This window comes from Balaenoptera musculus, chromosome 4 (assembly GCF_009873245.2).
Source record: "Balaenoptera musculus isolate JJ_BM4_2016_0621 chromosome 4, mBalMus1.pri.v3, whole genome shotgun sequence".
Classification (NCBI taxonomy): Eukaryota; Metazoa; Chordata; class Mammalia; order Artiodactyla; family Balaenopteridae; genus Balaenoptera; species Balaenoptera musculus.
In genome coordinates this window covers 36,856,068-36,882,473 of record NC_045788.1, presented here as the reverse complement: position 1 = coordinate 36,882,473, position 26,406 = coordinate 36,856,068, and the positions used below count along the sequence as shown (strand labels likewise).

Here is a 26,406-nt window from a genome sequence, read left to right as displayed (position 1 = left end):
AATAGTGTACTTTAATGAGCTCTATTATTCATTTTAAATTAGATGTTAATTCCTTACTATTATACATATTCACTCAGAGACTATGGAATTGGAAATGGCAGCAGAGGTTCTGCCTCCTATAACACTGGGCAAGGGATTCTCTGGGCTTTAGGTTCCCCAAGTGTAAAGCAAGGATAACAAGAACCACCGGCAGGACTGAGCACAGGGGCCAACACTTTGAGAAGCCTACGGGGTGGCATGTAGTCTGCAATCACTGGTATATTATTTTGTTATTTCACAGGTAGAACCCCTGTGATTGTTTCTTCTGGGGCAGCTAAAGCTACAGGTTTATTCTGTGAAAGACACAACTCATCTGAGGCAATGCATCACAGAGGCATGTGCAGGGATTGATCGAAAGTGATGTGTTTCTTGAGTTTTATAGAACCTACCTACAGCTATGTTGTTATTTTACGTTGAGTTTTGTATAATTTAGAGCATGTCTCTGTTTATATATATTTTTTCTCCTCTTTCTGATTCTAAACAGCTCACCACACACTCCGTCCTCTCTCCTATCTCTCCCTCTCTTTTCTTTCCTTCACTACTCTCTCTCTTACACACTCCTACTTTCACTGAACATCTATGGAAAGGAGTAGGAGGCAGCCTTTAGAAGAGGAAATTTTATATCTAACTATATACATACTATATATCTAACTAATCCTCCCCCCAAAACAAAACACCTTTAAAACAAGAAAATAAACTTTAAAAATTCTTCTATTTCCTTTTATGGTCATTTAAGGGAGAGGCATTTAAAGGAGGAAGGAAAGGCTGGCTCAACTATCACAAAAAAACCAAAAAACAAAAAAGCAGAGGAAGTTAAAGAAATAGAGAAAGCAAGGGGGGGGGGGGCGGGGAGAAAGAGAACTCAGGAAGAAAACGAAAATCGTCGGAAGTGGAAAAAGACAAGTGAGGTAGGAAGACAAGAAAAGAGGCAATAAAAGCTCAAGCTCAGCGGGTTCTAAAGACAGCCTTAGTCACGCTGGCCAGAGTACTGGCATAGTGAAAGCAGTGGCCTGAATTCCACCCCTCTCAGGCAAATCACAGAAATCTTGGGTCAATTTCATTGCCTGTAAAAGGTAGACAAAACCTTTGCCCCTTATAAGTTTAAATTCTCATTTTATTTCTGATACCTTTTCACGTTGTCTTTAAGCAGCTTACAAAATGATTAACCACGGCTTCAAGTTCTTTAACAGCTTTTTATACCCAGCCTTTCAAAATGCCACCCCTGGATTATTCAAATGGAAACTAAGTTAAAATCACATAAATCTCATCAAGCCGGACTAGGTACTGCTTATCCCAGCCTCCATACACAAAGTCGTCATTTTATGGATGTCACTCTTCCACTTTACACACTAAGGGCACACATAAAAACAACAAGCGAAAGCCTTCAAATAAACCCAAATAACAACACATTTTACAGTTCCCTTTTAACAGAACTCCCAGTTCGGAAGATCAACTAGGGTGAGAGGTCGTGTTCACCCTTATTAGGAAACGGGCACAGTTTAAAGGCTTACTTCGAAGTCTTAGGAAATTACAAAAGAGGTTTCCTTTCCAAGAGAGGTTCAGGCCAGGGAAGGAGCAGACGACCTTCCTACCCACCCCGCCCTGCACTCGACATCAGATTAGGACTAAGCGATAGGATTCTGCCGCTGACGTCAAAAGAGGCCGGCTGCTGCGAGGGGCGGAGGGAAGGGCGGGCGACGACGCGACTGCGCAAGGGCGGAAGGCCGGCGGCGGACGGAGAAGGCAGGCGAGCTAGATCCGGCAGCTGGCGGAGGGAGCCGCACGACCGCGGCCACGCGAGGGCAGGGCGCGCCGCGCGTGCGCGGGGCGTGGCTCTAGTTATGCAGTTTTTCCGGCATGTGAGCGTCTCTTCCCGGCCGCTCTCGCGGCCTGGCCGGCTCAGGCCTTCCTAGAAATGATGCGGTTGGCGCTCTCCTCCCTCATGACCGTTGTGAAATCATTACGCCCCCGGAGTCCACGGCAGCCCAGCCAGGTCTTGCACGTGTTCATTGTCCCCGGGCCGAGTGCGGTCAAACTTTGCGGGGGTAGCGGGGCCTGGGGCGGGGCGGGGCGGGGGTGGGGTCTACACTCCGGGCACTTGTCTCGCGGGGTGTGGGCCCCAGGCTGACGCCGAGTTGGTTGAAGGGCTTTCCAACTGACCACCCACTTTGTTCACTTCCCCCACGGTAGAGCCCTCCGGGAAACCCGCCTCTAGATCTGGGATGGCCCTTTAGCAGCTGGAGAAGGGAGTTACCGCCAGAGTCCTTCCGTAAAAATTGTAAATGCCGTAATAACTATCTGATTAAATTCATTTCCGCAAAGCAGGCAGAATGTTGTGAGGTTCTTTATTGAGAAGGGTGAGTAAAGGGCAAGTGATGCTTGGTCTTCGCATTTAAAAACAGTTCCTGAAACTATTGAGGGGATACAGTGGAGCTTTTCCAGCTTGTCTCTTCCCTGCAGCCACCTATTTCTCCCTGAACTCTCTCAGCCCAGGGAAGAGAGAGACCAGGTTGGGATTTCCGGGTCTACAGATCCAAAGCAGCCTAGAAGGAATCACATGAACAATGCCTAAAACAGACCACCTCCAGATCCTTTTTTAAATTGGAAGCCGAAATAGTCCTGCTGGGACTGAATGAATAAATATACACTAGTGATTAAACGTATGTATAAGACTATGTCTGTTATGTTTCTATTCTGAAAATTAGGTATGCACTAGATATTTTTAAACCTAAAGGCAAAACACTTAGTAACCCAGCAGACATCTCCCACTGATTCATGCTTCCCACCTTAAGGAGTAACTGGATTGCTTTTGAGATTCCAGTGATATGTATGAAAACACTGTACACTCAAAAGCAATTATATGTCAGCTCTAAGTAGTTGCTCTCAGGATGTAGGATTTAGATACCTCTGAATTGTTTCCTGATTTGTGAATAGAGAAATCTGTGGTAGTTTTAAGGTGTGGCAGAGGAGCGATATCCGGTTCGGTAGTGTGCATGTGTCGCTGTCACTATGAGGAAACATTTCCCTGAGACAAAACTAGACTATGGCTCCAGTGAGTTTAATGTCACAGTGTATATAATTTAAATCAATCCAAATAACAATTCCTCTAAAGCACCTTATGGTGGGCCTGGAGAAAGCTTGTTCTTTTAGTTACATAGTAAGATAAGTTATTTTCATTGTAACAACCAATGTTAACACCGGTCCAGGGAGAAACAGTGTTACAATAGAGCCTTTGGATGCAGTCATGGAAAGAACACTGGATTGGGAATCAGAAAAACCAGAGTTCTAATGTAACCCTGCCACTCAATCTAAAATCGTCTAAAATCTTTCGTTTCTCTGGATTTCCCTTTCCTCTCATTTAATGTGGTGTTTGTCACTCTCCTGAATTCTCCTGTTTGCTGGTCAGTCTTTCCTTCTTTGGTCTTAGCACCTTAGCATAACATAGTTTAGTGAGTACTCACTAGAGGTTTGTTGAAATAATTCTTTCCAACTCTACAAAGTTTGATGTTGAGCCATTTTTATTCTTTGAAACAATACATGTAAGATCTGTTATTAAGAATGCTATTTATTGTCAAAGAATCACTCCATAGATGACTTATTACAGAGGTGTACAGTTACCTTTACAGAGGGTAAATCTTGTGGACACCACCTTAACCAAATAATCAAAATTAGCCAAAAATTGGACAATAATTGGACATCATGGGCCCCTTGCTGTGAAGCTTAGAGAAAGATTCAACATCATCTATGGAGTAGTCCTGGGAAAATATTTAACCTGAATCTAATCATAATCTAATCACTGACAACTCCAAATTAAGGAACATGCTGCAAAATAGTTGCCCTGGAATCATGAAAGATATCATAAAAGACAAAACCCTAGGGAATTGTTCTAAATTAAAGAAATGTGACAACTATATGCAGGGAACTTGATATGAGGCTCATTTTTATTTGATTTGATTATTTTTTAATGAGGCTTATTTATTTTTATTTCATAATGTTCAAAATGGCTAATGTGGTCCTGAGATTCCCAGAAGTTACCTCCTGTTCCCTCTGAGAAAACTAATTAAATGTGTAGGGAGCTTCAGAAAAGGTGATTCTTATTATTCCTAAAAGTTTCTTCCGTGAAAGACCGCTCGTGTTAAACACTTATTGGAAACAGAACACACTACTAAATGAGGTCAGCTACTTCACTGCTCAAAATTATAACTCCATCCTCAAAAGGAAAATGGAATCATATTTAAAATGTCATTTTTAGGGACTTGCTGGCCCTTTCTATTTTTAATTGCCTAGGCCCAGTTAGAGGGAAACAAAGAATAATAAAAATGAAACTACTAGAAAAGCTTGAGGAAGTAAATGTTCTTAATATTTTTCTTTTATTTTATTATTCTTAATATTATAGCTCTTGATTTTCTTGAGGTGATCACTGCTTTACACCCTGCAGAGGTCCTGAGAGCCTCTAGAAATGAGGGCCTGTTCCTGAGTCCTTCACCTTCCAGCCCCTGCCTACCTCTGCAGACTCATCAATTCCTGGTGTACACACACACTGTATTCTCACACACCAGAATATTCCTTGTGTAAGTCTTCTTTCAATTAAGATAGGTTTAAGATGAAATGAATAAAAGGGAAGTTATCTGTTCACATAACTGAAAATCCCAGGGGTAGCATATAGGATATGACTACAAGGAGGGGCCCATATGAAGTCTTGGATTGGGTTTCTATCTCTGGTCTCTGCTATTTTTCTCTGCTGACTTCATTCTCAAACTGGTTCTCTTCTGCAGCTCCAGGCTTACGTCCTCCTTTCAGCAGTCCCAGCAGGAACAAGCACCTCTCTCCCCTCCCCTGGCCAGGGTACAGCCAAAGCCCCGGTCTTGGCTGTTGTCCTGAACCAGTCACTGGAAGAAAGTGGGGAAGAGGTCAGCCCCACCTCAGCCACCTACAGCGAGAACGCAGAAGTTGTGGGTCCCCCAGGGAAAATGAAAGAAGGGAGACTGAATGCTGGGCAGGCTGAAACAACAGGTGTCCACTGTATTTCTCAACACACGCAGCAATCTCATACCTCCCTGCCCTGGCCCCTGTTTTTCCACTGCCTAAAATGCTCTTCCACGGTTATCCTTCTGACAAATGCCTATGTAGCCTTTAAAAGCCAGATCACACGTCACCTCCTTCTTGCCACCTTCTTTGTCCGTAAAATTACTCCATCCTTGGAACCATTTCTGTGCCTCATACCTATTTCTATTATTATCAGACTGAATTGGATTTTCTTTAGAACAATTAATTGCAATTATACAAGTAATATATATTCATTATTAAAAAATTTGAAGAGTAATATCACTCAAAGAGTGGCCCTTGGACTGTCACCAAACTCTGAAGTGTTTGTTACGGTCCTCAATAAGTACAGAAATTGGGAGTGAGTCTAAAACTTGTTTTGGCAATTTGACAGAACCTTATGTCTGTTGAATCTAACAATAAACAATTCACGGGACTTCCTGGTGGTGCAGTGGTTAAGAATCCGCCTGCCAATGCAGAGGACACGGGTTCGAGCCCTGGTCCGGGAAGATTCCACATGCCGCGGAGCAGCTAAGCTCGTGCGCCACAACTACTGAGCCTGCGCTCTAGAGCCCGCAAGCCACAACTACTGAGCCCACGTGCCACAACTACTGAAACCCACACACCACAAGTACTGAAGCCCGTGCGGCTAGAGTCCGGCTCCACAGCAAGAGAAGCCACCGCAATGAGAAGCCTGCGCACCACAATGAAGAGTAGCCCCCGCTCTCTGCAACTAGAGAAAGCCCACGCGCAGCAGCGAAGACCCAATGCAGCCAAAAAAATTAATTAATTAATTAATAATAATAATAAGTTGCCTATATTTGCATGGCTATTGAGTGACAGGATTTTTTTTCCCAGTAAGTCAACTCCAGAGCCTCCAATACTTTCAGCCGTTGGGTTCCACTTCCTCCATACTGAGATTATTAAAAGAGATAAAATCATCTAATGTGCTTTAAAGTCTTGCCACTCAGTATAGCTCTTAGACTAGCAGTATCAGCATCACTTGGGAGTTTTTTAGGAAATGGGGCTCTCAGTCTCCACCCAGGTAATTTGTATACATCTTAAAGTTTGAGAAGCGCTTCTTAAAGAATATCAGGAAATGTCAACTCTCACTGCACTGGTTTTCTATAACTGCTGTTTAAAATTACAACAAATTTAGTGGCTTAAAGCAACACAAATTTATATTATCTTACAGTTCTGCAAGTTAGAAGCCCTAAATCAGTTTCAATGGGCCAAAACCCAGGTGTTGGCAGGGTCACACTCCTTTGATGTGGTCTGTTTGGAAGTCATGCCAATAAGCTCTTCTTACTCTTGAGCTGCTGACTAAAACTGAGACTGGTTGGCCAATTTTTTTTTTTTTTAAGATAATATAGATTGTCTCCTGTTGTGTATGTTTTCAAATTACTGTGTTTAAATGAACTTCTTTTTTTTTTTCTTTTTTTAAAATTTATTTATTTATTTATGGCTGTGTTGGGTCTTCGTTTCTGAGCGAGGGCTTTCTCTAGTTGTGGCAAGCGGGGGCCACTCTTCATCGCGATGCGTGGACCTCTCACCGTCGCAGCCTCTCTTGTTGCGGAGCACAGGCTCCAGACGCGCAGGCTCAGCAATCGTGGCTCACAGGCCTAGTTGCTCCGCAGCATGTGGGATCTTCCCAGACCAGGGCTCGAACCCGTGTCCCCTGCATTGGCAGGCAGACTCTCAACCACTGCGCCACCGGGGAAGCCCTTTTTTTTTTCTTTTAATTAATTAGTTTATTTTTATATTTTATTTTTGGCTGTGTTGGGTCTTCGTTTCTGTGAGAGGGCTTTCTCCAGTTGCGGCAAGTGGGGGCCACTCTTCGTCGCGGTGCGTGGGCCTCTCACTATCGCGGCCTCTCTTGTTGCGGAGCACAAGCTCCAGACGCGCAGGCTCAGTAGTTGTGGCTCACGGGCTTAGTCGCTCCGCAGCATGTGGGATCTTCCCAGACCAGGGCTCGAACCCGTGTCCCCTGCATTGGCAGGCAGATTCTTAACCACTGCGCCACCAGGGAAGCCCTGGTTGGCCAATTTTTGACATGAAGTACCATAAAGAATAAATCCATCCAAGGACCAGCTTGACTGGATTATTTGCAATCAGCTGATATTTACTGAGTAGCTATTTGCAGCCTCATCTTTGGACCTTAATTTCCTTGCTTGAATAAAAGAGATGAGAGTAGATACTAACTTTAATCTAGCTCCAAAAGCAAACCTGTGGTTTTGTTAGCTTTACAGTTCAGTTTATCAAATTGGCACTGGCCTTAACTCTTGGTCACACATGCCCAATTTCTGGAAGCACCTCCAAAAACTGTCTCAGAGCTTCGCTCCATACTCAGTCACCAAACGACTTCACTATATTGTTTCTGTGAGCTCCTGTCCCCCCAGTGCAACTCTCTGGGTATAGCAATTCCAACAGGCCTCCTGTTCTGCAGTCCAGGCCTATACAGAACAGAGGTTGTGGGCTATTTAAGTAGCCCACTGTGAGGACACAGAATAGAGCAGAAGTGGAAACATGGCTGATCTGCTACAAAGTGCTGCAAAAATAACAGGGTAAATTGGGACCTGTAGCTCTCCGTTAGGGAGAGAGGGCTGTGGTGATAGGACAGGCACTTGAAGATGGAACTGACTTCTGGATGGAAAGGAGAAGGCAAGACCAGGCTGCCTATGGAAGGCCCTCGGAGAAAAACATGCAATTCAGTCCACAAGTTCTGATTAAGTATCTACCATATACACAGTGTCTATCAGGTTCTGTAGAGAACGCAAATAAATGCAAAAATGGTCCTATTTTTAAGGAGTCAATGAATTCACCCATGAACTAATCAAGTAACAACAATGCATGATAGTATGGAATCATGTGTCAAAATATATACTAAAGGTCGTAAATGCTAGGTCTTGGTTCAAGTTGAGACAGAGAGGGGAATAAAGTGAGGTCGTAATGGGGTAAGGAAATGAGTGACAAGGTAAGTTAAGATTGTGGAAAGCCTCAATTGCCGAAAGGTGTTTGATCTTTATCTTTTATCTTCAGCATTTTTTTTTTTTGAGGAAGTGGAAGAAGTAAACTGATATTTCAAGAGCAATTTAGAGATGTCCCAGGATGAACAAGGGATGGGAGAGACTGTAGGCAAGAAGACCATTTAGAAAGCTACTGTGATGGTCCAGGCATGAGATAACAGCAGATATAGTAGAATAGAACAGGCAGATTCAAGAACAATTTCCTTCCTTGAAGGAAGGAACAACAGGACTTAGTGACTAAAATACAATAAAGAAGAAATAACCAAAGATGAGTCTGAGGTTCAAGATGTCTGGATGACCAGAGTCAAAGAATTTTAGACCTGAAAGGGGTCCAATTGGACTCCCTCACTTTAAGAAATGAGAAAACGGTGGTTAAGTGTCAGAACTAGTTCTCTGCAGAGCCAGCAGCAGAATGCCCAGGCCAGTGCTATTATGAGATTTACCAAGCTGTATATGCCTAAGTGTTAATTACATATAAATCACGTTCAGTCCCAACCACTGGACCACCAGGGAATTCCCCAGAATGGCTATTTCTAATGATGAGAGCAACCAGACCAGAATGCATTGTCATATAACTGCCACAGGACTAAATGAAAAAGTCATGTAACTACATGAATAGTTCATGTGTAAAGTCAGACAGTCTCTGATTTCTGCCATAAATAGAAACTTGATGAGCAACTTCTTAAGGTTCTAAGTGCTCCCTGTTGACATTAACCGTAATGACTTATACCTTCTCTGACTGCTGTTTGCACTTACTAGTCACCTTGACATTTGTCTTTGTGTGTACCATTCCCTTTATTAAGAGTGTACCTCCATCTAGGCGGGGGACTTACATTTCATTTGTCCTTAGCCTAAATTACAGTGTTGTTATTAAATTCTGCTGGTCTAACCAATTGCTGAAGAAATTAATGAAATTATGCCAATTGTAATTTTAGGATTAAAGAACCTGAACGTTTAAATATTAATGAAAAACATGCTCCCCTGAGAGGCTGCAGAGACTAATGGAATGAGAACTGATTTAAGTATCAGGAATATGATTCTTCAGTAGCCCCCAGGAGGTCACAGATAATTCCATTTTTCTCTTCAGTCATCATCTGAAGCCTGCAGGTCTTGGTAAGTAAAAATGCAACTTTAATTATCATTGATTTCCTTTTAGACATGGGTGAACTCAGGGCCTACTAGTACTAGGACCTCTGTTTGTTGAGAAAGAATATACAAAATATATTATAGACTTACCATTCTATTTTTATTTCGAATGACAACTCAGTCATTTACCTTCTTTTTAAAAAAATTTATTTTATTGAAGTTTAGTTGATTTACAATGTTGTGTTAATTTCTGCTGTAGAGCAAAGTGATTCAGTTATATATATTTTTCATATTCATTTACCTTCTTAATGGAACAGTCTCACTTGTCTGAACTCATTGCTACTAAAGATTTTATGCAATTAAAACATATGCTTTACCCCTCCCAATTCTGGATCCTTTATAACTCTGAATAGGTCTTAGTCGTTCCACATTTTAATGGTGGTGTTTTGGAAGTAGGTACATGGAAAAGCAACTTTCTTCAAAATAACTCAGAAATAATGTAACAACCTTTTCAAACCATGATTTTTCTGGAATTTGACTCTTAAAAGGATAGTCAAAAGTTTTTTTTCAACTCCGATCCTTAGACAACCTTGTGGAGCAGAGCCACTAGACCCATTACTTTCCATCTTCTGGATTAGTCATGAATTTTTTCTTTTAAAGTTAAAATTATAAGTATCAATAACATCACAGTTTAGTGAGTTAATGCCAAGCATATAAAATGTTGGCCCACTTCCTCTACCACCGTTGTTGAGCCTGAAGGGAGGAACAGTGAAAATTGTCATGTCTATTGGATATAATTTGGGGTACAGTCAGAAGGGAGTGGGAAATGGGCACAAAGTTGTGGAATAGTTTGGGTGGTTCTGCACTTCTGGAAATGATTGCCAGACACAGGAGGTGTGGGGAACAGGGAGGTCCGCTGGGAAAAGATATCAGGAGTAGAGCAAGTAACCCCTCCTGCTCCCAGGACTTCTCACTCCTATGCTTGTGAACTTTTTTAGATTAATCATAGACCTAGAGATTTAAAAAAAAATTATAAAATATATCAAGACATCACCAAATCAGCCTATTGGAGAGGCATGGTGGGAGATCCTCTAAATATTAGAAAAATGTTCCATTAAGAAATTAAAAATAAATTATATTACTCTCAAGTCATTACAAATATAGGTGGTGATTTCACTGAAGCTCAATGTTTCAATGAAGCATATCACCAATTAGGGGTTTTATTCCCCTTTTTATTTTGAAATAATTGAAACTTCCCCCACTGATACTATCTTACACAACCATACTAGATGATCAGAACCAGGAAAATAGCATATCATCAATTAGTTTTTAAAGATTTCAAAGTTTGTTAAAGCATTTTAAATCCCTGCTGAATATTGGAGAGGGAAGTTTCCCTGGAAGCAGCCTAGTCAGAAAGGTGAACATGACATGCAGAGAGGTCAGGTATCTCTATTGGAGCAATGTTTCTCAAGCCTGGCTGAACATTCCAATGTCTGGAGGATGGGCAAAATTCAACCACTGGCTGGGCCCACCCCAAATCAATAAAATCAACCCCTACAAGTAAGACTCAGGCATCAGTATGTTTTAAAAAGCTCCTCTGGGGAATTCCCTGGCAGTCCAGTGGTTAGGACTCTGTGCTTTCACTACCTAGGGCCTGGGTTCAATCCCTGATCAGGGAACTAAGATCCCACAAGCCACCGTGGCTCGACCAAAAATAAATAAAAGCTCCTCTGAAGATCCTTATGTGCAGGCAGAGTTCAGAAATACTGATGTAAGGTTGATTTAATGCTTTTTTAAAAATGAGGTTTTTGAATTTTTTTTTTTTTTTTTTTGGCTGCATCGGGTCTTAGCTGTGCCACACGGGATCTTTCGTTGTGACGCGCAGGCTTCTCTCTAGCTGTGGCGCACAGGCTCCAGAGCGTGAAGGCTCACAGGCTCCGTAGTTACAGCTTGGGCTCTAGAGCACATGGGCCTAGTTGCCCTGCAGCACGTGGGATCTTAGCTCCTCACCCGCGTCCCCTGCATTGGAAGGCAGATTCTTAACCAGTGGACCACCAGGGAAGTCCCTTGAATATGTTTTGCTTTAGTGACATCACTGACAAATATTTCAATGTATTCAAACTCCCTTTGTTCTATAGATCCAGGCTTCAATTTTCTATAATTAAACTAAGCCTTAAAACTGAGCTATGTAATAGAAAGGCAGTGGGACTTCTCATCCCTGTGTCTCGGAGGTTCAGGCAAGGGACAAAAAATGGCTGGAGTAAATCAAGATCTACTCCTTTTCCTCCCACTCTAGCTTCTAGTAGTCTGGATCAGTATCATTGTTTTTACTTCAACTTTGAGGAAATTTGGAGAACTGCTAATATCACAGAGGGAAAAATATGTATACAAAGGAGATTTTATTTCTCCCATACTACCTAATTGGAGTAACCACGCAGGAATACATAGACCCCAGGCATAATCAAATTACCTCTGTAAAGTCTCGCCCTAAGACTATTTTTGGAAACTAGGGATTTTCCAGATTAGCGAAAGCTGTGGCGTTGTCACTGGCTCAGGCCTGAGTTTCGCAAGCGAAGCTGCTAAAGCAGCCGCCCTCCCAGTCAATACGAATCCCTTGCCTTACTTCGAAACCCCTGTGAACCACACGCTCATCGGGGAGGTTTTTTTTTTTTTTTTGAGCCGAAGTAGTTCACATTCCTGTTTTCTAAAAATACTGTAAAGCACCCTTCTCCAGATTCCTTGCGGGTCACTTTAAATTACAAGTTCGTCCGTACACGACATCGGAGTAGCCACTTCCACCCGCCAATGCAGGCGAAGGTCGACCCAACGCCTCCCTTTGTACTCGCCGAAACTACGCCACCTAAATGCGAAAAGTTAGGACAGGAAGAGAGATGGGAGCATAGGGACGCACGTTCTAGACAAGTTGTCAGCGCGCAGGGGTTACAGTAAATTTTGCAGACTCGAACTTGGGGATAAGGTATCTTGTAAAGCTATCTTGTTAGCCTCCCTTATTATACTTGTGGTTAAAAATATTACAAACGAGGCGACTTGGGCTTGTTTTAGGAAATAGACCACCTCCTCGACCACTCTGGAGGCCCAGCGGAGAGGGAACCCAGGTCTCCCGAGGGTCCCACCGCTCCCTGGCCAGCACAGGGTTGAGGCGCCGCGGGCAGAGTCGAGGCCTGAAGGGACTAGTTGGCGCACGCCGGAGGGGCGTGGTGACGTCAGGGCGGAAGCGCACGCTGCGTGAAGCGGCCCAGAACCCGGCGGTCACGGGAATATCCGTCGCGCCGAGGACGCTGGTTAGTCTCTCTCCGGGTTCCGGCTGCGTTGGGCGTGCGTGCAGCTCGCTGAGACCATGGCGTCCGGGCCTCACCCCACCGCGACCGCTGCCGCCGCCGCCTCCTCGGCCGCCCCGAGTGCGGGCGGCTCCAGCTCCGGCACGACGACCACGACGACGACCACGACGGGAGGGATCCTAATCGGCGACCGCCTGTACTCGGAAGTTTCGCTCACCATCGACCACTCGCTGATACCGGAGGAGCGGCTCTCGCCCACCCCGTCCATGCAGGACGGGCTCGACCTGCCCAGCGAGACGGACTTGCGCATCCTGGGCTGCGAGCTCATCCAGGCCGCCGGCATTCTCCTTCGGCTGCCGCAGGTCAGTGCTCCGACCCCGGGCCGACCTGCTGCGCCTCCCTCTCCGCTGCGTCCCGGTACCACCAGGTTCCGGCCGGGTTGGGGGTGTCCCCCTGGGGCTCTCCAGCCGCGGGTCCCAGCGGGATCCCGGGCATGCCGAGAGCGGGAGGGCGCCGGGCGACGGGAGGACGGGGACGGGAGCTGTTGGCGGCGGGGAGGGGGAGGGGAGCGAGCGGCGGCGGCACAAAATGGCGGCGGCGCCTGGTGCGGGCCCGCCTGACCCCTGCGCTTCTGTTCTTCTCTCTTGTCTGCAGGTGGCGATGGCAACGGGGCAGGTGTTGTTTCATCGTTTTTTCTATTCCAAATCTTTCGTCAAGCACAGTTTCGAGGTAAGCAGAGCGGGGGCGGGTGAAAGGGGATTTTTTTTCATCCGGAAATGGGAAGGAGGGCGGAGGTGGTGTCAGCAGCCAGTCTTTCCAGAAAGGGAGTGGTTAGTTTCAGGCCTTTGTACCTAGCTCTCACCTACCGGGAAGTAGGGACTTTTGGAAAGTGTTTTAGAACCAGAAGATGGATTCTGAGCCCAGGTGCCCTGTTAATCAAGAATTAGAATTTTCAACCAAATGCAAAATTCCTGTGAGGTTGAGCTTGGCTCTGGATTCACAATTAAGGGGGATTAAGCAATAAAAAGAAAGCATTGCACTAGCATAGGCGGTAAGCCTATGGCCTAGAAATGTCAATTGCGATTTCATTTCGCCAAAGGTCCTAAAGTTCCCAGCTGTGTCCTAAAGTTTCTTCAACAGGATAAGTTCCTTAGACTTTGAGAGGGGCACTTTTTTTCTAGCAGTACTCTGTAGTCCCATAATCTAACAACTTTTTATTGGATCATGGTTCTTTCAGATTGTTGCCATGGCTTGTATTAATCTTGCATCAAAAATCGAAGAAGCGCCTAGAAGAATAAGAGATGTGATTAATGTATTTCACTACCTACGCCAGTTAAGAGGAAAAAGGTAAGATTGGCATTACTGAACACAGATCTCTTGATACTACTGTGCTGTGCACAAATCAACAGATCAAAACATTCTTTCCTCTCAAGTTAAAACCGATGCAAGGGAAAACTGACTTTAATTTAGGTGTTAAAATTCACATAGGAACACGCTGGTACTTAATTTGAAAAGTCAATTAACCAGTTATCTAAAGTTTGTAGAGGCAGTTGCGTTTATGGACAATCCTAACAGTGCTGTGAAGCCAGTCCTGTGGTTTAAGATTAAACAAGAAAGGGAATACGTTTGACTCAAGTGTGAGTGTATTCTGTAAGTTATTTTTCCCCTCCTTTCTCTGGAAGACTGAAGGCTGGAAGTGTACATACTGCAGTTCAAGTTAATACTGTGGCAAAATTTTGTGTAGATTGTTTTTCTACGGGAAGTCCCAGTTAATTCCTTACCACTTGAGGTTGGCTTTTGTTAGAATACTTCTCAACATTGAACTACGATATATCCTATAATACCGGATCTGAAAGGACTGCAGGATGATAAAGTTTGGAGTCAAAGGGATTAAACAGGTATTTTGTTTTGGTCAGATGACAGTTGCAGTGAGTGGGTTGCATTTAGGTAAGGCCCATCTATCTGATCTTGTAAGAAAACAAGAGACCAAAATAGTGGTGTGTTTTAGGTGTCGTGGGTGCCTGCTAACACTTTATGTGTTCGTGTGAGGCAGTACCAAAAAGTTTTAGTTGCAGTGCTTTTGTCTATAGACGATCTCTAGTACATGCTACAGAAGAATATGCTTGGTGTAGATTAGTTGGGCTCACTTTTTAAGGAATTGTTGTGTGTTAGATAAACTTGTACTGAGTTTGAAAGGAAGTTAGTTATAAAAGGATTTTCAGTCGTTTTGGGGTTGGGTAACGGTTAGTACCCAATTAGTATCTTACGTGAGTGGTCTTTATTTGCTGAGTCTGTAGGAGTTGGTAGTAATGGAATTATTCAGAGACAAGCCAGTAGTTATCTTAAAATCTGAAACATGGCTACCCAGATAGTTTTCACAGCATTTTTCAGTTTTCTACATTCTTTATTCTGCCATCTTTTCTCATTAACCGTAACCATTTCCAGGGATAGACGAATTTTTTTAGTTTTCATTTAAAAATGTCTTTTAGCTTCTTAGGAATTCCTGAAAATTGGGAAGTTTTCAAATTGGTATTTAGCATGGTCTGAGCTAAAACTTATATTTAGATCTAGGTGATTCTTCAGGGTGTTTAAACAAAATGACACTAATAAAAAGGTTTTTTATCTTTCTTCAAAGGATTCTGTGTTTGCTTAAAGGAAATAGTTTTCTGTTAGTATTCTTTGGACCATTGAGCTAATAACTATTACTTAGTATCATCTACTTTGAAAGTTTTCTTTGAGTATTCTTCCTTGATTTCAGAGTAGGTCTTCTTAACTGTAAAAACCTTGGAATTTAAAACATCTCACGTGATTTGACTGTCGTGTCTGATGTAACAGTGTGGTTTTTTTTTTTTGTTTTTCCTTTTCTTTTGGTCATTATCGCAGAGAAATTGATTGTGTCTCAATCTCAGAAGTCTGATTATAGCATGAAATTTAAAAGGAGTTGTTAATTGCATGGAAGTCTTTTTTTTTAAGGCAGGATGTAAAAGTGTTCTATGCATATTACAAGTTTACTCAGACAGGTAGCTTGTATATGTTATTAACTTCAACTCTTTTTTCCCTTGCAACCGACTATACAGCGACCAGCTACATTTACCAAAGCCTGGGTGATGTGGAGTGGTACATAGCGATGAAGCTGTCGTCATGGCAACAGTGAGTGAAGTATCGAAAATCCCCAAGGAGAAGCCAGTGCTCTGAGAATAGGTCACTGGAATCGGGGACTAACAGGTTGGCCACTGGTGAACCATTTAGAAAAACTCCTGTTTCTTGTTATAAGCGTTTGTCTTTGCTGTCCAAGTTATTAGAATGATAGTTTAGTAATGTTTTGTATAGGTTAATGTTATTAGAAAGTACTATCAATATCACACTTTAGCTAGGTAAAGTATGTATCAGTTTGTCTTATTGGTGCTATTTATTTTAATTTAGTTTATGAATAGCTTTAAATTGAAGTGTGACCTTGGTAATAACAGAGGCATCGTTTTTGTAGACTTTAGGTCACTGTATTTAAGTTCTGACTACATATTAGAATCACCAGAGGAGCTTTTAGAAAGAACTAATGCCCAAGCCCCATCCTGGATTTTTTTTTTTCTCTCTTCAATTTTTTGTAGTTTGAGAATGGTTTTTTAAGCTCAGAATAAATGGCTGAATTTTAAAAAGTAAGATTGCTTTTTTCCAGTAGTTTCCAATTATAATTTGCTTTTGAGATGTAGCATACTCCCAGCAAATTAAGAATTTTATGTAGTTTTAAGGCACCTACCTTCATACTATAAGGCTTCTCTAAAAGATAAATATAGTTTTAAGGCACCTACCTTCATACTATAAGGCTTCTCTAAAAGACAAATATTCAAAGCCTGGTGCAACCCACTCATTGGTGAATATGGTGTGGTATTTTCAACATGCATATAGATCATAGAGTTGGAAGGGAAGAGATCTTGTCATTTAGTCCAGCCTTCCTCTGCAGTTTATTTTGGTGGCTCTAAAAGTGTTTGTTTGAACACTGCCAAAGAAAGAACATTCTTTTGAGGTAGGAATTACGAATTTCTGTAGGTTGAGTAGCAGTCTGCCTTCTTGTAAACTGATCTCGTTTTAGTATAGTCTCTTAAGGAACTTGTTCTTCATTTTCTTGGTCCTTTGTACCACGTGAATGAGACAAACCATGTTTGGATCTGCTCCTAAATTTGTTGTTGTGGTTGTATTTCAAGATCATGCCGAAGGAAAGATAGCTATTCTGAGAGACCAGATAATAAACGTCAAATGACCAGAACCCAGAATTTCATACTAAGACTAAAATTTGAAAATTGTTCTTTTCATGTAAATTAATCTGAAAAATCTGACCAAGTTAAAAGCGGAGGAGGTAGGTAGAGTTAGGTTTGGGTGTTTTTTGATCATGAAAGTTTTTTTCTGAACAGATGGTTTCTTTTAAAAAGATTTTAAAATGTTAGCTGTTCAAACTTTTATTGGAAAGGAAAGTTTACCTAATTGCGGAGGAAGAAGTTCTAGCAAGCCTTAATTCAATTTGATGTACTTGTTACCATGTAAGGTACTAATTGAAACTTTAAAGAAACCATTTACTTAGGCAGTTTGAATCTTTCCTTACTGCTGTTATATGGGGACACATTTTTCTACTTTTTAAAAAAAATTTTTATTTATATTTATTTATTTATTTATGGCTGTGTTGGGTCTTCATTTCTGTGTGAGGGCTTTCTCTAGTTGCGGCAAGCGGGGGCCACTCTTCATCGCGGTGCGCGGCCCTCTCACTATCGCGGCCTCTCTTGTTGCGGAGCACAGGCTCCAGACGCGCAGGCTCAGCAGTTGTGGCTCACGGGCCTAGTTGCTCTGCGGCATGTGGGATCTTCCCAGACCAGGGCTCGAACCCGTGTCCCCTGCATTGGCAGGCAGATTCTCAACCGCTGCACCACCAGGGAAGCCCACATTTTTCTATTTCTGATACAAAATAGTCTTTGTAAGTAGCGTAAATTATATTCATCGAGCCTTCTTTGATTTGTGAGGTAAAACCAGTTCTGAACAAAAAGAACGTATCAGATTTTACACCTACAAAGTTAACTTTGAAGACTACAGGTAATAGTAGGCCTAAGCAATAAGCTGCGTACCTAGTGGAATTATAGTAGATAGTAGTTTGGTTTCCTTAATTGGTTTAATGTTGGGATTTTGACACAAAAAAATGGGAAAGTAAAGATTGTGGCAGAATGGATGGAAAATAATTCGCTTAAGCAGAATTAATGATTAAACCTGATTTGGGACTAATAGCCATAATTCAAGTGTTTAGTTGGTTGATTGCAAGAAAATGCATTTTAACAGAATTTGAAATCAACTCTTAAAGCAAGTTTAGTAAGAGGTATAATGAATTTGTTCAACATAAGTGGGAAAAAATGAGACAAAACTGCTTTTACAATAATTTTATAAGGATTCTAATGGTGCTGTTTACTGTTTGAGTTGCACGTTAAGGGTTAAGGTGATGCGCAACTATAACACCAGAGGTATTCTGTCTCCTAATGAATGCCTGATGAAAGGGCCATCAGATAACTAGTCCATCGGTTAGAGTCTTAAGTAGATTTCACTTTTTTTCCAAATTTCCTGTTTTAATATCTGAAAAAATCATAAACCTTAAGATCTTTGGAATATGTTTTCATATGTACATTAATTGTTTTCATTTGAGTTAAATTTGATTTTTTTCCAAAGAACAATGAACTTGTAGCCCATTTGTCCTGATAAAAATGGGTTCATTATTATGTTTTTATGTTAGAAATCAGCTCCCTCCCCAGCTGGTGGCCGCATTTCTCACACCTTTCAAAGCTGTTAAGAAGAATTGAGTGAAGGCCATTTTAAATATTGTTAACATGCTATTTTCCATCTTGTCAGCTTTGCCAACTTTTGTCTTATATCCAACTTGGTAGAAATCGTATAGTATAGAATAACTAAAAATAGTTTAGTTAAGCATTCCAGGTTTATAATTTGAAATAGGAGAAAGAATGGAAAATAAATATGGTAGCTGATTGTTTTTACTCTGGTAGCATATCACTACAGGGTAATGTAGCTTATTTCAGATTCTTTTCTGATCTTCAAATGGATATGCAGGTTTTTGGCTAACATGGGCTTAAATTTTTCTGGATTTGGTGTGCATGGTAAAATGAGTTATAAGTGGGGGCAGTGTTCAGAATGACTGTCTTTAAAATGTTGTGTTCTGCCCAGAGCAAAAACTCTTGAATCTTTTGGCTGAAAATAAATTGAGTATGGGGAAAAGTATTTAATTGTTCTACCCAGATACATACCTTATCAGGTCTTAATAAAAACGTATTTTTTGTTGGTTAGATCTAAGAATGTCTCAAATGAAGGACATTGGGACATTTTATAGGCTTTAAAGTGAAAGTCTAAGTCCTGACTGACTTCTCATTAAGAAACTAGTTTTCAATTTTAAGACTTAAAGATGTTTTAATTGAAAGCATTTTTTCCCAAAGCATTGAACCACTGATATATCGCCTTCTGCATCATAACTTTTGAAGCTATCGTAATTTAGTCTGGCACAGAGACCTTTGAGTACTCTTCTAGTTTCTTCATTATGGTTGGTCTTCCCATCTCTTTCGCCATTGCATACTAAAGTTACTACCTAATAATGACAACTCTGACCAAATTTTGGCCTGGTTTTTATTGATCACTTTGAATTTTAAATCTGATTTTTAAAACATTTCTTTGGTAATTGAGCTGAATCTATAGTTTCCAGATTATTTTCTTTAACAGAGATTCTTAGATCAGTTTATTTAAACAAATTGCCCATTTAGGGGAATCTGAATTAGCCACCCACCGTTTTTTCCCAGAATTTTAATTTTGGCCTTAAACTAGCCAAGAGTTGATATTTTATAAAATGAGTAAAATCACTATAATCTTATGAGGTCTTTATAATACGTATTTTCAAGAGCACATTAGTTTTGTTCCTGGAGTTTGTGGAAATAAATCAGGCTATCATCTAATACATATACCTAAAATATCTGGATGAAAAAAATCAACAAGGATGTATCTAAGAGCATTAGAGTGAATTTTTTTCATTGCAGGGTTTTGTTAGTAAACTAGGAACTGAGTCGAGAAAGTATATATTTAATTAGCATAACTTGGACAGCACAAGATTAATGCTTTTAACTTGTTTGCAGGAGTTTAAAAAGCTGGTTTCTGTTGCCAATAGTTGGTTGGAAGGGAAAATGGAGATGCCACAAATAAAATTTTTTGGATGTGCAAAACAGTTTTGATTTTATTTCTTACGAACTATAGGACTCCAAGCCCCCTGATCCTTGATCAGAACTACATTAACACCAAAAATCAAGTTATCAAGGCAGAGAGGAGGGTGCTAAAGGAGTTGGGATTTTGTGTTCATGTCAAGCATCCCCATAAGGTGAGTTGTAGAATACAGAAATTAACGTTCGTAAGTATTAGGGGTTTTCTTAAAATTTTATTTTACATGAATTTGTATTTGAGAGTTGGTTTTAAAAAGCAACTTTTTGGATATTGATATTTATCAGTAAAATGGGAGTTGAAAGGACTTGGGTTCAAATCTTCACTCTTTATTTTGTTCTTTTTGCTTCTGAGGTAACCCAGTTTCCATACCTAGAAAACGGAGATTTTTAGATGTTAGCCAAGGAATAAATTATACGTGTATCTGCAGAAGTACCTGGCAGTACAGTGCGCTACCCTGTTGCATGGTGAAATGCTGCGTGTGGCTGCTCACTGTTAGCGTTGTTGAATGTTCTTAGGTTTCTCCAGTGTCTCTTGGCTTCCATATGCTCAACATAAGCTGTAGCACAGTGGTTAAGAGAACAGGTGCTCTGCGGGCAGGACCATCTGCGCATAGAAACTTGTTTCTGCCATTAGCTGTGTGACCTCGGCAGATATCTGTTTCTCAGATTCCACATCTCTAAAATTGTAAAATGAGAGTGATGATAATACAGGTCCAGAAAGATCAGAACTGAGGTAAACTCATTTATATGAGTTTTTAAATTTATCACACGTTAGTGTGATAAGCTTCACTGTAGAAATATTAGTGTTTGATTACTTACCCACTCTGAGTTGTACATAATATGTATCATACCCATTTTGTAACTTTAAAAACATAGTCTCTAGGGTTTTTGTACCTTGGGAAAGTAAATGAAATAATCAGTTTCTGTCACATGAAACTTAGATACTGTTCTTAACTGATTTAACTTCCATTTTTTTTCCTGCACAATTTTGGAACATTACGTCTCCGTATGAACTCTAGTAGCATAATAACCTACATTGACTCTCGGGTACATTTTAGTTGGTCTGTATTATTTATACAGTTTATAGAAGAATTAAAACTTGCACCTAACATTTTCAGTTACTTATGTTCATTGAACTCTGTACTCTGAAAGAACCACCAGTATGCTAAACTGAGTTTTTTTCCCTTGTCCTTCAGATCATTGTTATGTATTTACAAGTCTTAGAATGTGAACGTAATCAAACCCTGGTTCAAACTGCCTGGTAAGTTGCTTTTTTACATTTCTTTCCTAGCCAGGAAAACAGAAGCAGAAATAAAGTAAGTTTCATTTTCCCTTTCCAAAATAATGAGATGAGTTTGTTTTGGTGCTTTTTGTTTTTTTGTTTTTTAATGAAAAGGTAAATAATGCTTATTTCTGCTTCCTGTTTTCTTGGCTTGACTAATTACTTTTAATGGAGAACTCAATTTAACTTTGTTCTTTTTTCTACTCTTTAATTAAAGGGTAGTCCATGATGGTAAGTCATAGAACTCTGCCCTCTGCACTTCAGCCCATGACCTCAGGATGGCCTGATTGGCTGCCCTGCTCTCCAGCCAATCCAGTGCAAGCTCTCATCCGAGATTCACTGAAGTGGTCCATATCCATCTGGCAGCATCTTCTAGTTCTGTCGGGGTGTCAAAAGGATTTGTATATTTGCTTCTAGAAGTAACTCTTCAACATGCCTATGTATTTAATGTATACCTGTAACTATCAAAATGAATAGTTCATTTTTGATAGATTTGTTGTCCAGCCATTATGAATTAAATGATTTTTGTTAGGAGTTTGACTAGATTTCTATTTTTTTTTGGTATGTATAGCATGAATTCTACCAAAGGAGACGGCAGCTTAAAATGGGCACCATTACCATACTTGATGAATTCATAGCTGCTGGGCTATTGGAGGCAATAGTATTAGAAGAAAGAAGTACTTCATTTTTAAGAGATGTTAATATTAACATAGCACTTTAGAACTTACTTTGTGTGATTTGCAGTGCTGACTTATTTAAAGTTAAAACAAGGAGTTCGTGGTTCAGCCACAACTACTGTCTTAAGACTGTTGATGATGTGCAGTACTTAAGTGATGTAATTCTTATGTTCTGGACTTACGACTGCCATGCTTCTTTTTGGGCTCAATAAATACTAGTAATACTAGAAAAGTCTCATTACTTTTATAAAATGCATGCCATTTTTTAACATATGTTCTATAAAACAGATTTTTAGCAGTTTCACGGGTAAGGAATTTTAAGAAATAGTCTTTTAGTTTAACCTTTTGAACTATTTGTAAAATTTCTTCAATACTTTAGGAATTTTGTGGGGAAGGTTCACTAATATAAAAGTCCAGTAATTTATTAACTGAAGTAGTTACTGCTTTTATTTATACTTAGACACAAAAAGGTATGTAAACAAGGCTGTTGTATGTGTTTTTTGCTCTTCACTTCCCAACCTAGGTTTTCTGAAGTAGCTTACTTAGCTTTCTTAATATAATTTGGTGAGTGCTTACTGAAAATGCCTTTTTTACCCCTCTCACAGTATTGAGTTTTTGAAAGAACTTGATTGACACTGCTTTTCATTGTGGATAAAGGAGAGAGATGGTCAGTAATTAATGGCTTGAAGTATTGTTGGAGTGGTTTATTTCTGAAACTAGACATGTCAGAACTGACTCTCATTGCTTTTCATAGAAATATGTTTTTAAAAAACTTTACGTTCTATTTGGAATAATAAGGAATTATTTTAAAGGACTTTGCTTATATATAGGAGACATGAAGAATGATTCTAGTGTTAAATTCTTATCTCTTACTGATTTTTGAGTTAAGAATTGTTACATGCTAGAATATTGAAGATAATATGAGAAGAAAAAAGAATAAAGTAGATTGAGTCTCCAATTTTATGTAAGCTTCAGAAGAACTGGTTTATTTACATACAAAGCTTATGGTTGAAATATTTTTCAGGAATTATATGAATGACAGTCTTCGAACCAATGTATTTGTTCGATTTCAACCAGAGACTATAGCATGTGCTTGCATCTACCTTGCAGCTAGAGCTCTTCAGGTAGGTTATATATATAGCCTGATATATATATTCTATAGTCCTGTAGGATAAATCACAAGAAGTATCAGTTCTCCTAATAAAAACAGTGAAAATTTCATCTAAACTATTCTTTTTTTATGGTTTAGATTCCATTGCCAACTCGTCCCCATTGGTTTCTTCTTTTTGGTACTACTGAAGAGGAGATCCAGGAAATCTGCATAGAAACGCTCAGGCTTTATACCAGAAAAAAGGTAATTCTGTTTACTAGTGTTTGTGTTAATATTTTGTCAGCGCTAAGAATCTGAACCTTCTGTAAAAGAGAAAATAGTAACTTCACTTTCTTCAACAGCCAAACTATGAATTGCTGGAAAAAGAAGTAGAGAAAAGAAAAGTGGCCTTACAAGAAGCCAAATTAAAAGCAAAGGGATTGAATCCCGATGGAACTCCAGCCCTTTCAACCCTTGGTGGATTTTCTCCAGCCTCTAAACCATGTAAGATTAATTCAGGATTGAAATGACTTGAGTACTGAAGATGTTTGGTTATTAGAAAGCTTTAGCACTTAACAGTTGCATAGAAACAAAGATGTTAAGAGGCTATTACTGTTTTCTCTCATGACAGCCAACTGAGGACTGATACTTGGATGGTATTTGGAGTCACATTTAGAAACAGAATTGGCCCTCTGTAAAATCTAATAGTTAACATGCCTTATTATGTTTTTTTTTTTTTTTTAACAGCATCACCAAGAGAAGTAAAAGCTGAAGAGAAGTCCCCGATCTCCATTAATGTGAAGACAGTCAAAAAAGAACCTGAGGATAGACAACAGGCTTCCAAAAGCCCTTACAATGGGTGAGCATACTTGAGTTAGAAAAATGGCCTGAGGAATCTTTCTATGTGTTTAATTTCTAACATACTTAGTATGCAACTAAAATATTGTGTGGGTTTTTTTTTTTTTTTTTTTAAGTGTAAGAAAAGACAGCAAGAGAAGTAGAAATAGCAGAAGTGCAAGTCGATCAAGGTCAAGAACACGATCACGTTCTAGATCACATACTCCAAGAAGACAGTAAGTAAATACTCTCTTAGGGAAAGCAGTCTTAATTTGGAGTAAAGGTTCTGGCTTTTTAAAAAAATTGCACATAGACTGTTTTCAAAGTTAGGCTAGATTTAGTCTTTTAATATGAGGTAAATTGTGAGAAATGAGTTTGTAAATATGCTCTGTAGGCATGTGGCTTTTTTGTTTTGTGGTGGTGTATGGCATTCTATTCTGTTTTTGTCCACGTTTTTTGAAGTGTAGGGCCTGGCTGACCACTTAATAATTAATAACCAATAATCAGGTCAGCCATAGCCAAAGAATCTTCACTAATTAGCTTTATAATTAGATGGCTAGCTACTTGTGGCTCTTCAGTGGGTCTTTTGAGCATGTGGGAGATAATTCAGTAAATAGCTATCTAGGGCACTAAAAATTAATTACTCCCCTCGGAATATAGACATATAGTAAATTTGTTCAAGATTTGTCTAATATGTGAACAGGCTGGAGGAGAGGTAGCGAGGGGTGGGGAAATAACAATAAAAGTCTTCAGTCTGGCCTGTCACTGACACCATTCGATAGTTTTGTTTTGAACCTGCTGTGATGAGCACCACCAAAACTAATCTGTTCCCAGTAGAAACTGAACCTAACCTCAAATTTTTATTATCTAAGTTATAATAATAGGCGGAGTCGATCTGGAACATACAGCTCGAGATCAAGAAGCAGGTCCCGCAGTCACAGTGAAAGCCCGAGAAGACATCACAATCATGGTTCTCCTCACCTTAAAGCCAAGCATACCAGAGATGATTTAAAAAGTTCAAATAGACATGGTCATAAAAGGAAAAAGTCTCGTTCTCGATCTCAGAGCAAGTCTCGGGATCACTCAGACGCTGTCAAGAAACACAGGCATGAAAGGGGACACCATAGGGACAGGCGTGAAAGATCTCGCTCCTTTGAGAGGTCTCATAAAGGCAAGCACCATGGTGGCAGTCGCTCAGGACATGGCAGGCACAGGCGCTGACTTTCTTCCTTTGAGCCTGCATCAACTTCTGATTTTGGCTATCTGCAGTGTGATGTATGGACTCATAATTGAAACAAACATTAAAAGCAAACTGATTAGGATTTGATTTCTTAAAATTCTCTAGGTCTCTAGAAACACTGAGGACATTTTCTTTTGGAAAGAACTATGTTTGGTTTTTTTTTTTGTTTTTTTTTTTTTTTTTGCACATAAAATGCCCTAGCAGTATCTAATTGAAAACCTTGGTCAGGTTCAATTGTAATTATTATAGTTGTGTATTGTTTATTGCTATAAGAACTGGAGCGTGGATTCTGTAAAAATGTATCTTATTTTTATACAGATGAAATTGCAGACACTGTTCTATTTAAGTGGTTATTTGTTTAAATGATGGTGAATACTTTCTTAACACTGGTTCGTCTGCATGTGTAAAGATTTTTACAAGGAAATAAAATACAAATCTTGTTTTTCTAAACTGCTTCATACATCTTATTTAAATAAATTATTAAAAAGAAAAATTTTAATAGTAAAATGGCTGTACTGATTTTCTGATAGACCTGTTCTTTCCTCCGTTACATAAAGTTGGAGATTATTAAAATGTAATTCTTACCTGCATTGGGAGCTAGCGTAGAAATATTCTCTGTATATATGGAAAAAGCAAATGGGTGTGGCCCAACAATGTAACATTAAATGTTTTATTGTAGCATGAAACTAAGTCAAAACTGGATTTGCACATAAATGGCAGCATAAGGTTATTTTAAGTCTGTTTTAAGTACTGTTGCAAAGGTGAGCAAACCAGAACTTTCAACATGACAGCAAATTAGAGACAACTACTGAGCGTTAACATTTTTCTTGAGGTATTTAATGACGCTTTTTATCTAAGCTAGGAGAACTAAGTAATAAGGTGAGCCGCCCACGGCCCGCCCCCCCCCTGCCGGCTGGCTGTTAAAGTCAAGTCTGACCACAAAGCCAGAAGTCATAGCCAAAAGAATATTTTTAGAATTATTCACATGGAGAGTTATTTCCCCAATATTTTAGAAGTCAATTTAGAGATTGTAAAGGCCATAATAAATAAAATATTGCTTTATAGTTAAAATTTTCCATTAAAATTTTCACCCATCTTGGTTACTTACCTTGTCCACTAGACTTGGCTCCAAATGACTTGTTGCTGTTTCAAAAAATCAAATACATCCACAAAGAGATGAAGATTTACTGCCACTAAGGATGTTTAAAAAGAATAGTTACAGCTTCTGAAGAGAATTCCAAAGATTTCCGAACACATTTCAGCAGTGGCGGGCAGTGGGGCTGGAAAAAGTAGAAAGCCTCACAGGGAGACAAGATTCACTTGGATATAAAAATGTCGGGTATGATACTTAATCAGTTACATTTCTGACTATAAAAACTAAAAACTAACGGCCTAGTATGAATGAGCAACTTCTGGAAGGATAAACAGTTCATTTAGAGTGTTCTTTCTACATGTGCTTTTATGATACAATTGCTGAACTGTTAACAGTATTTGTGCAGAGCTTAAACTGCCTCTAAATAGCAAACAGTTTCTTTACAAGACTGGC

General features: G+C 40.0%; 2 protein-coding genes across 5 annotated transcripts; both read left to right on the top strand.

Moving 5' to 3' along the window:
* The first annotated feature begins 1,818 nt into the window (after positions 1 to 1,818).
* Positions 1,819 to 12,143, top strand: LOC118893955. The gene is made up of 3 exons (XM_036849645.1): positions 1,819 to 2,032; positions 4,815 to 5,325; positions 11,929 to 12,143. Exons 1-3 carry the CDS (start codon positions 1,955 to 1,957, stop codon positions 12,141 to 12,143), a joined length of 804 nt encoding a protein of 267 aa, XP_036705540.1. The 5' UTR covers positions 1,819 to 1,954.
* On the top strand, positions 11,590 to 25,310 carry CCNL1 (cyclin L1). Of its 4 annotated transcripts, XM_036850359.1 has the most exons (11): positions 11,590 to 12,855; positions 13,148 to 13,222; positions 13,731 to 13,840; positions 19,772 to 19,892; positions 20,931 to 20,995; positions 22,718 to 22,817; positions 22,943 to 23,047; positions 23,146 to 23,287; positions 23,531 to 23,642; positions 23,758 to 23,856; positions 24,493 to 25,310. In XM_036850359.1, exons 1-11 carry the CDS (start codon positions 12,553 to 12,555, stop codon positions 24,839 to 24,841), a joined length of 1,581 nt encoding a protein of 526 aa, XP_036706254.1. In that variant the 5' UTR covers positions 11,590 to 12,552; the 3' UTR covers positions 24,842 to 25,310. The 4 variants fall into 4 exon arrangements, with proteins under 4 accessions (XP_036706254.1, XP_036706257.1, XP_036706256.1 ...); XM_036850360.1 differs by lacking the exon at positions 23,758 to 23,856 and having other exon boundaries at positions 11,888 to 12,855; XM_036850361.1 differs by lacking the exons at positions 23,531 to 23,642; positions 23,758 to 23,856; positions 24,493 to 25,310 and having other exon boundaries at positions 11,860 to 12,855; positions 22,943 to 23,046; positions 23,144 to 23,281.
* Positions 25,311 to 26,406: the final 1,096 nt, after the last annotated feature.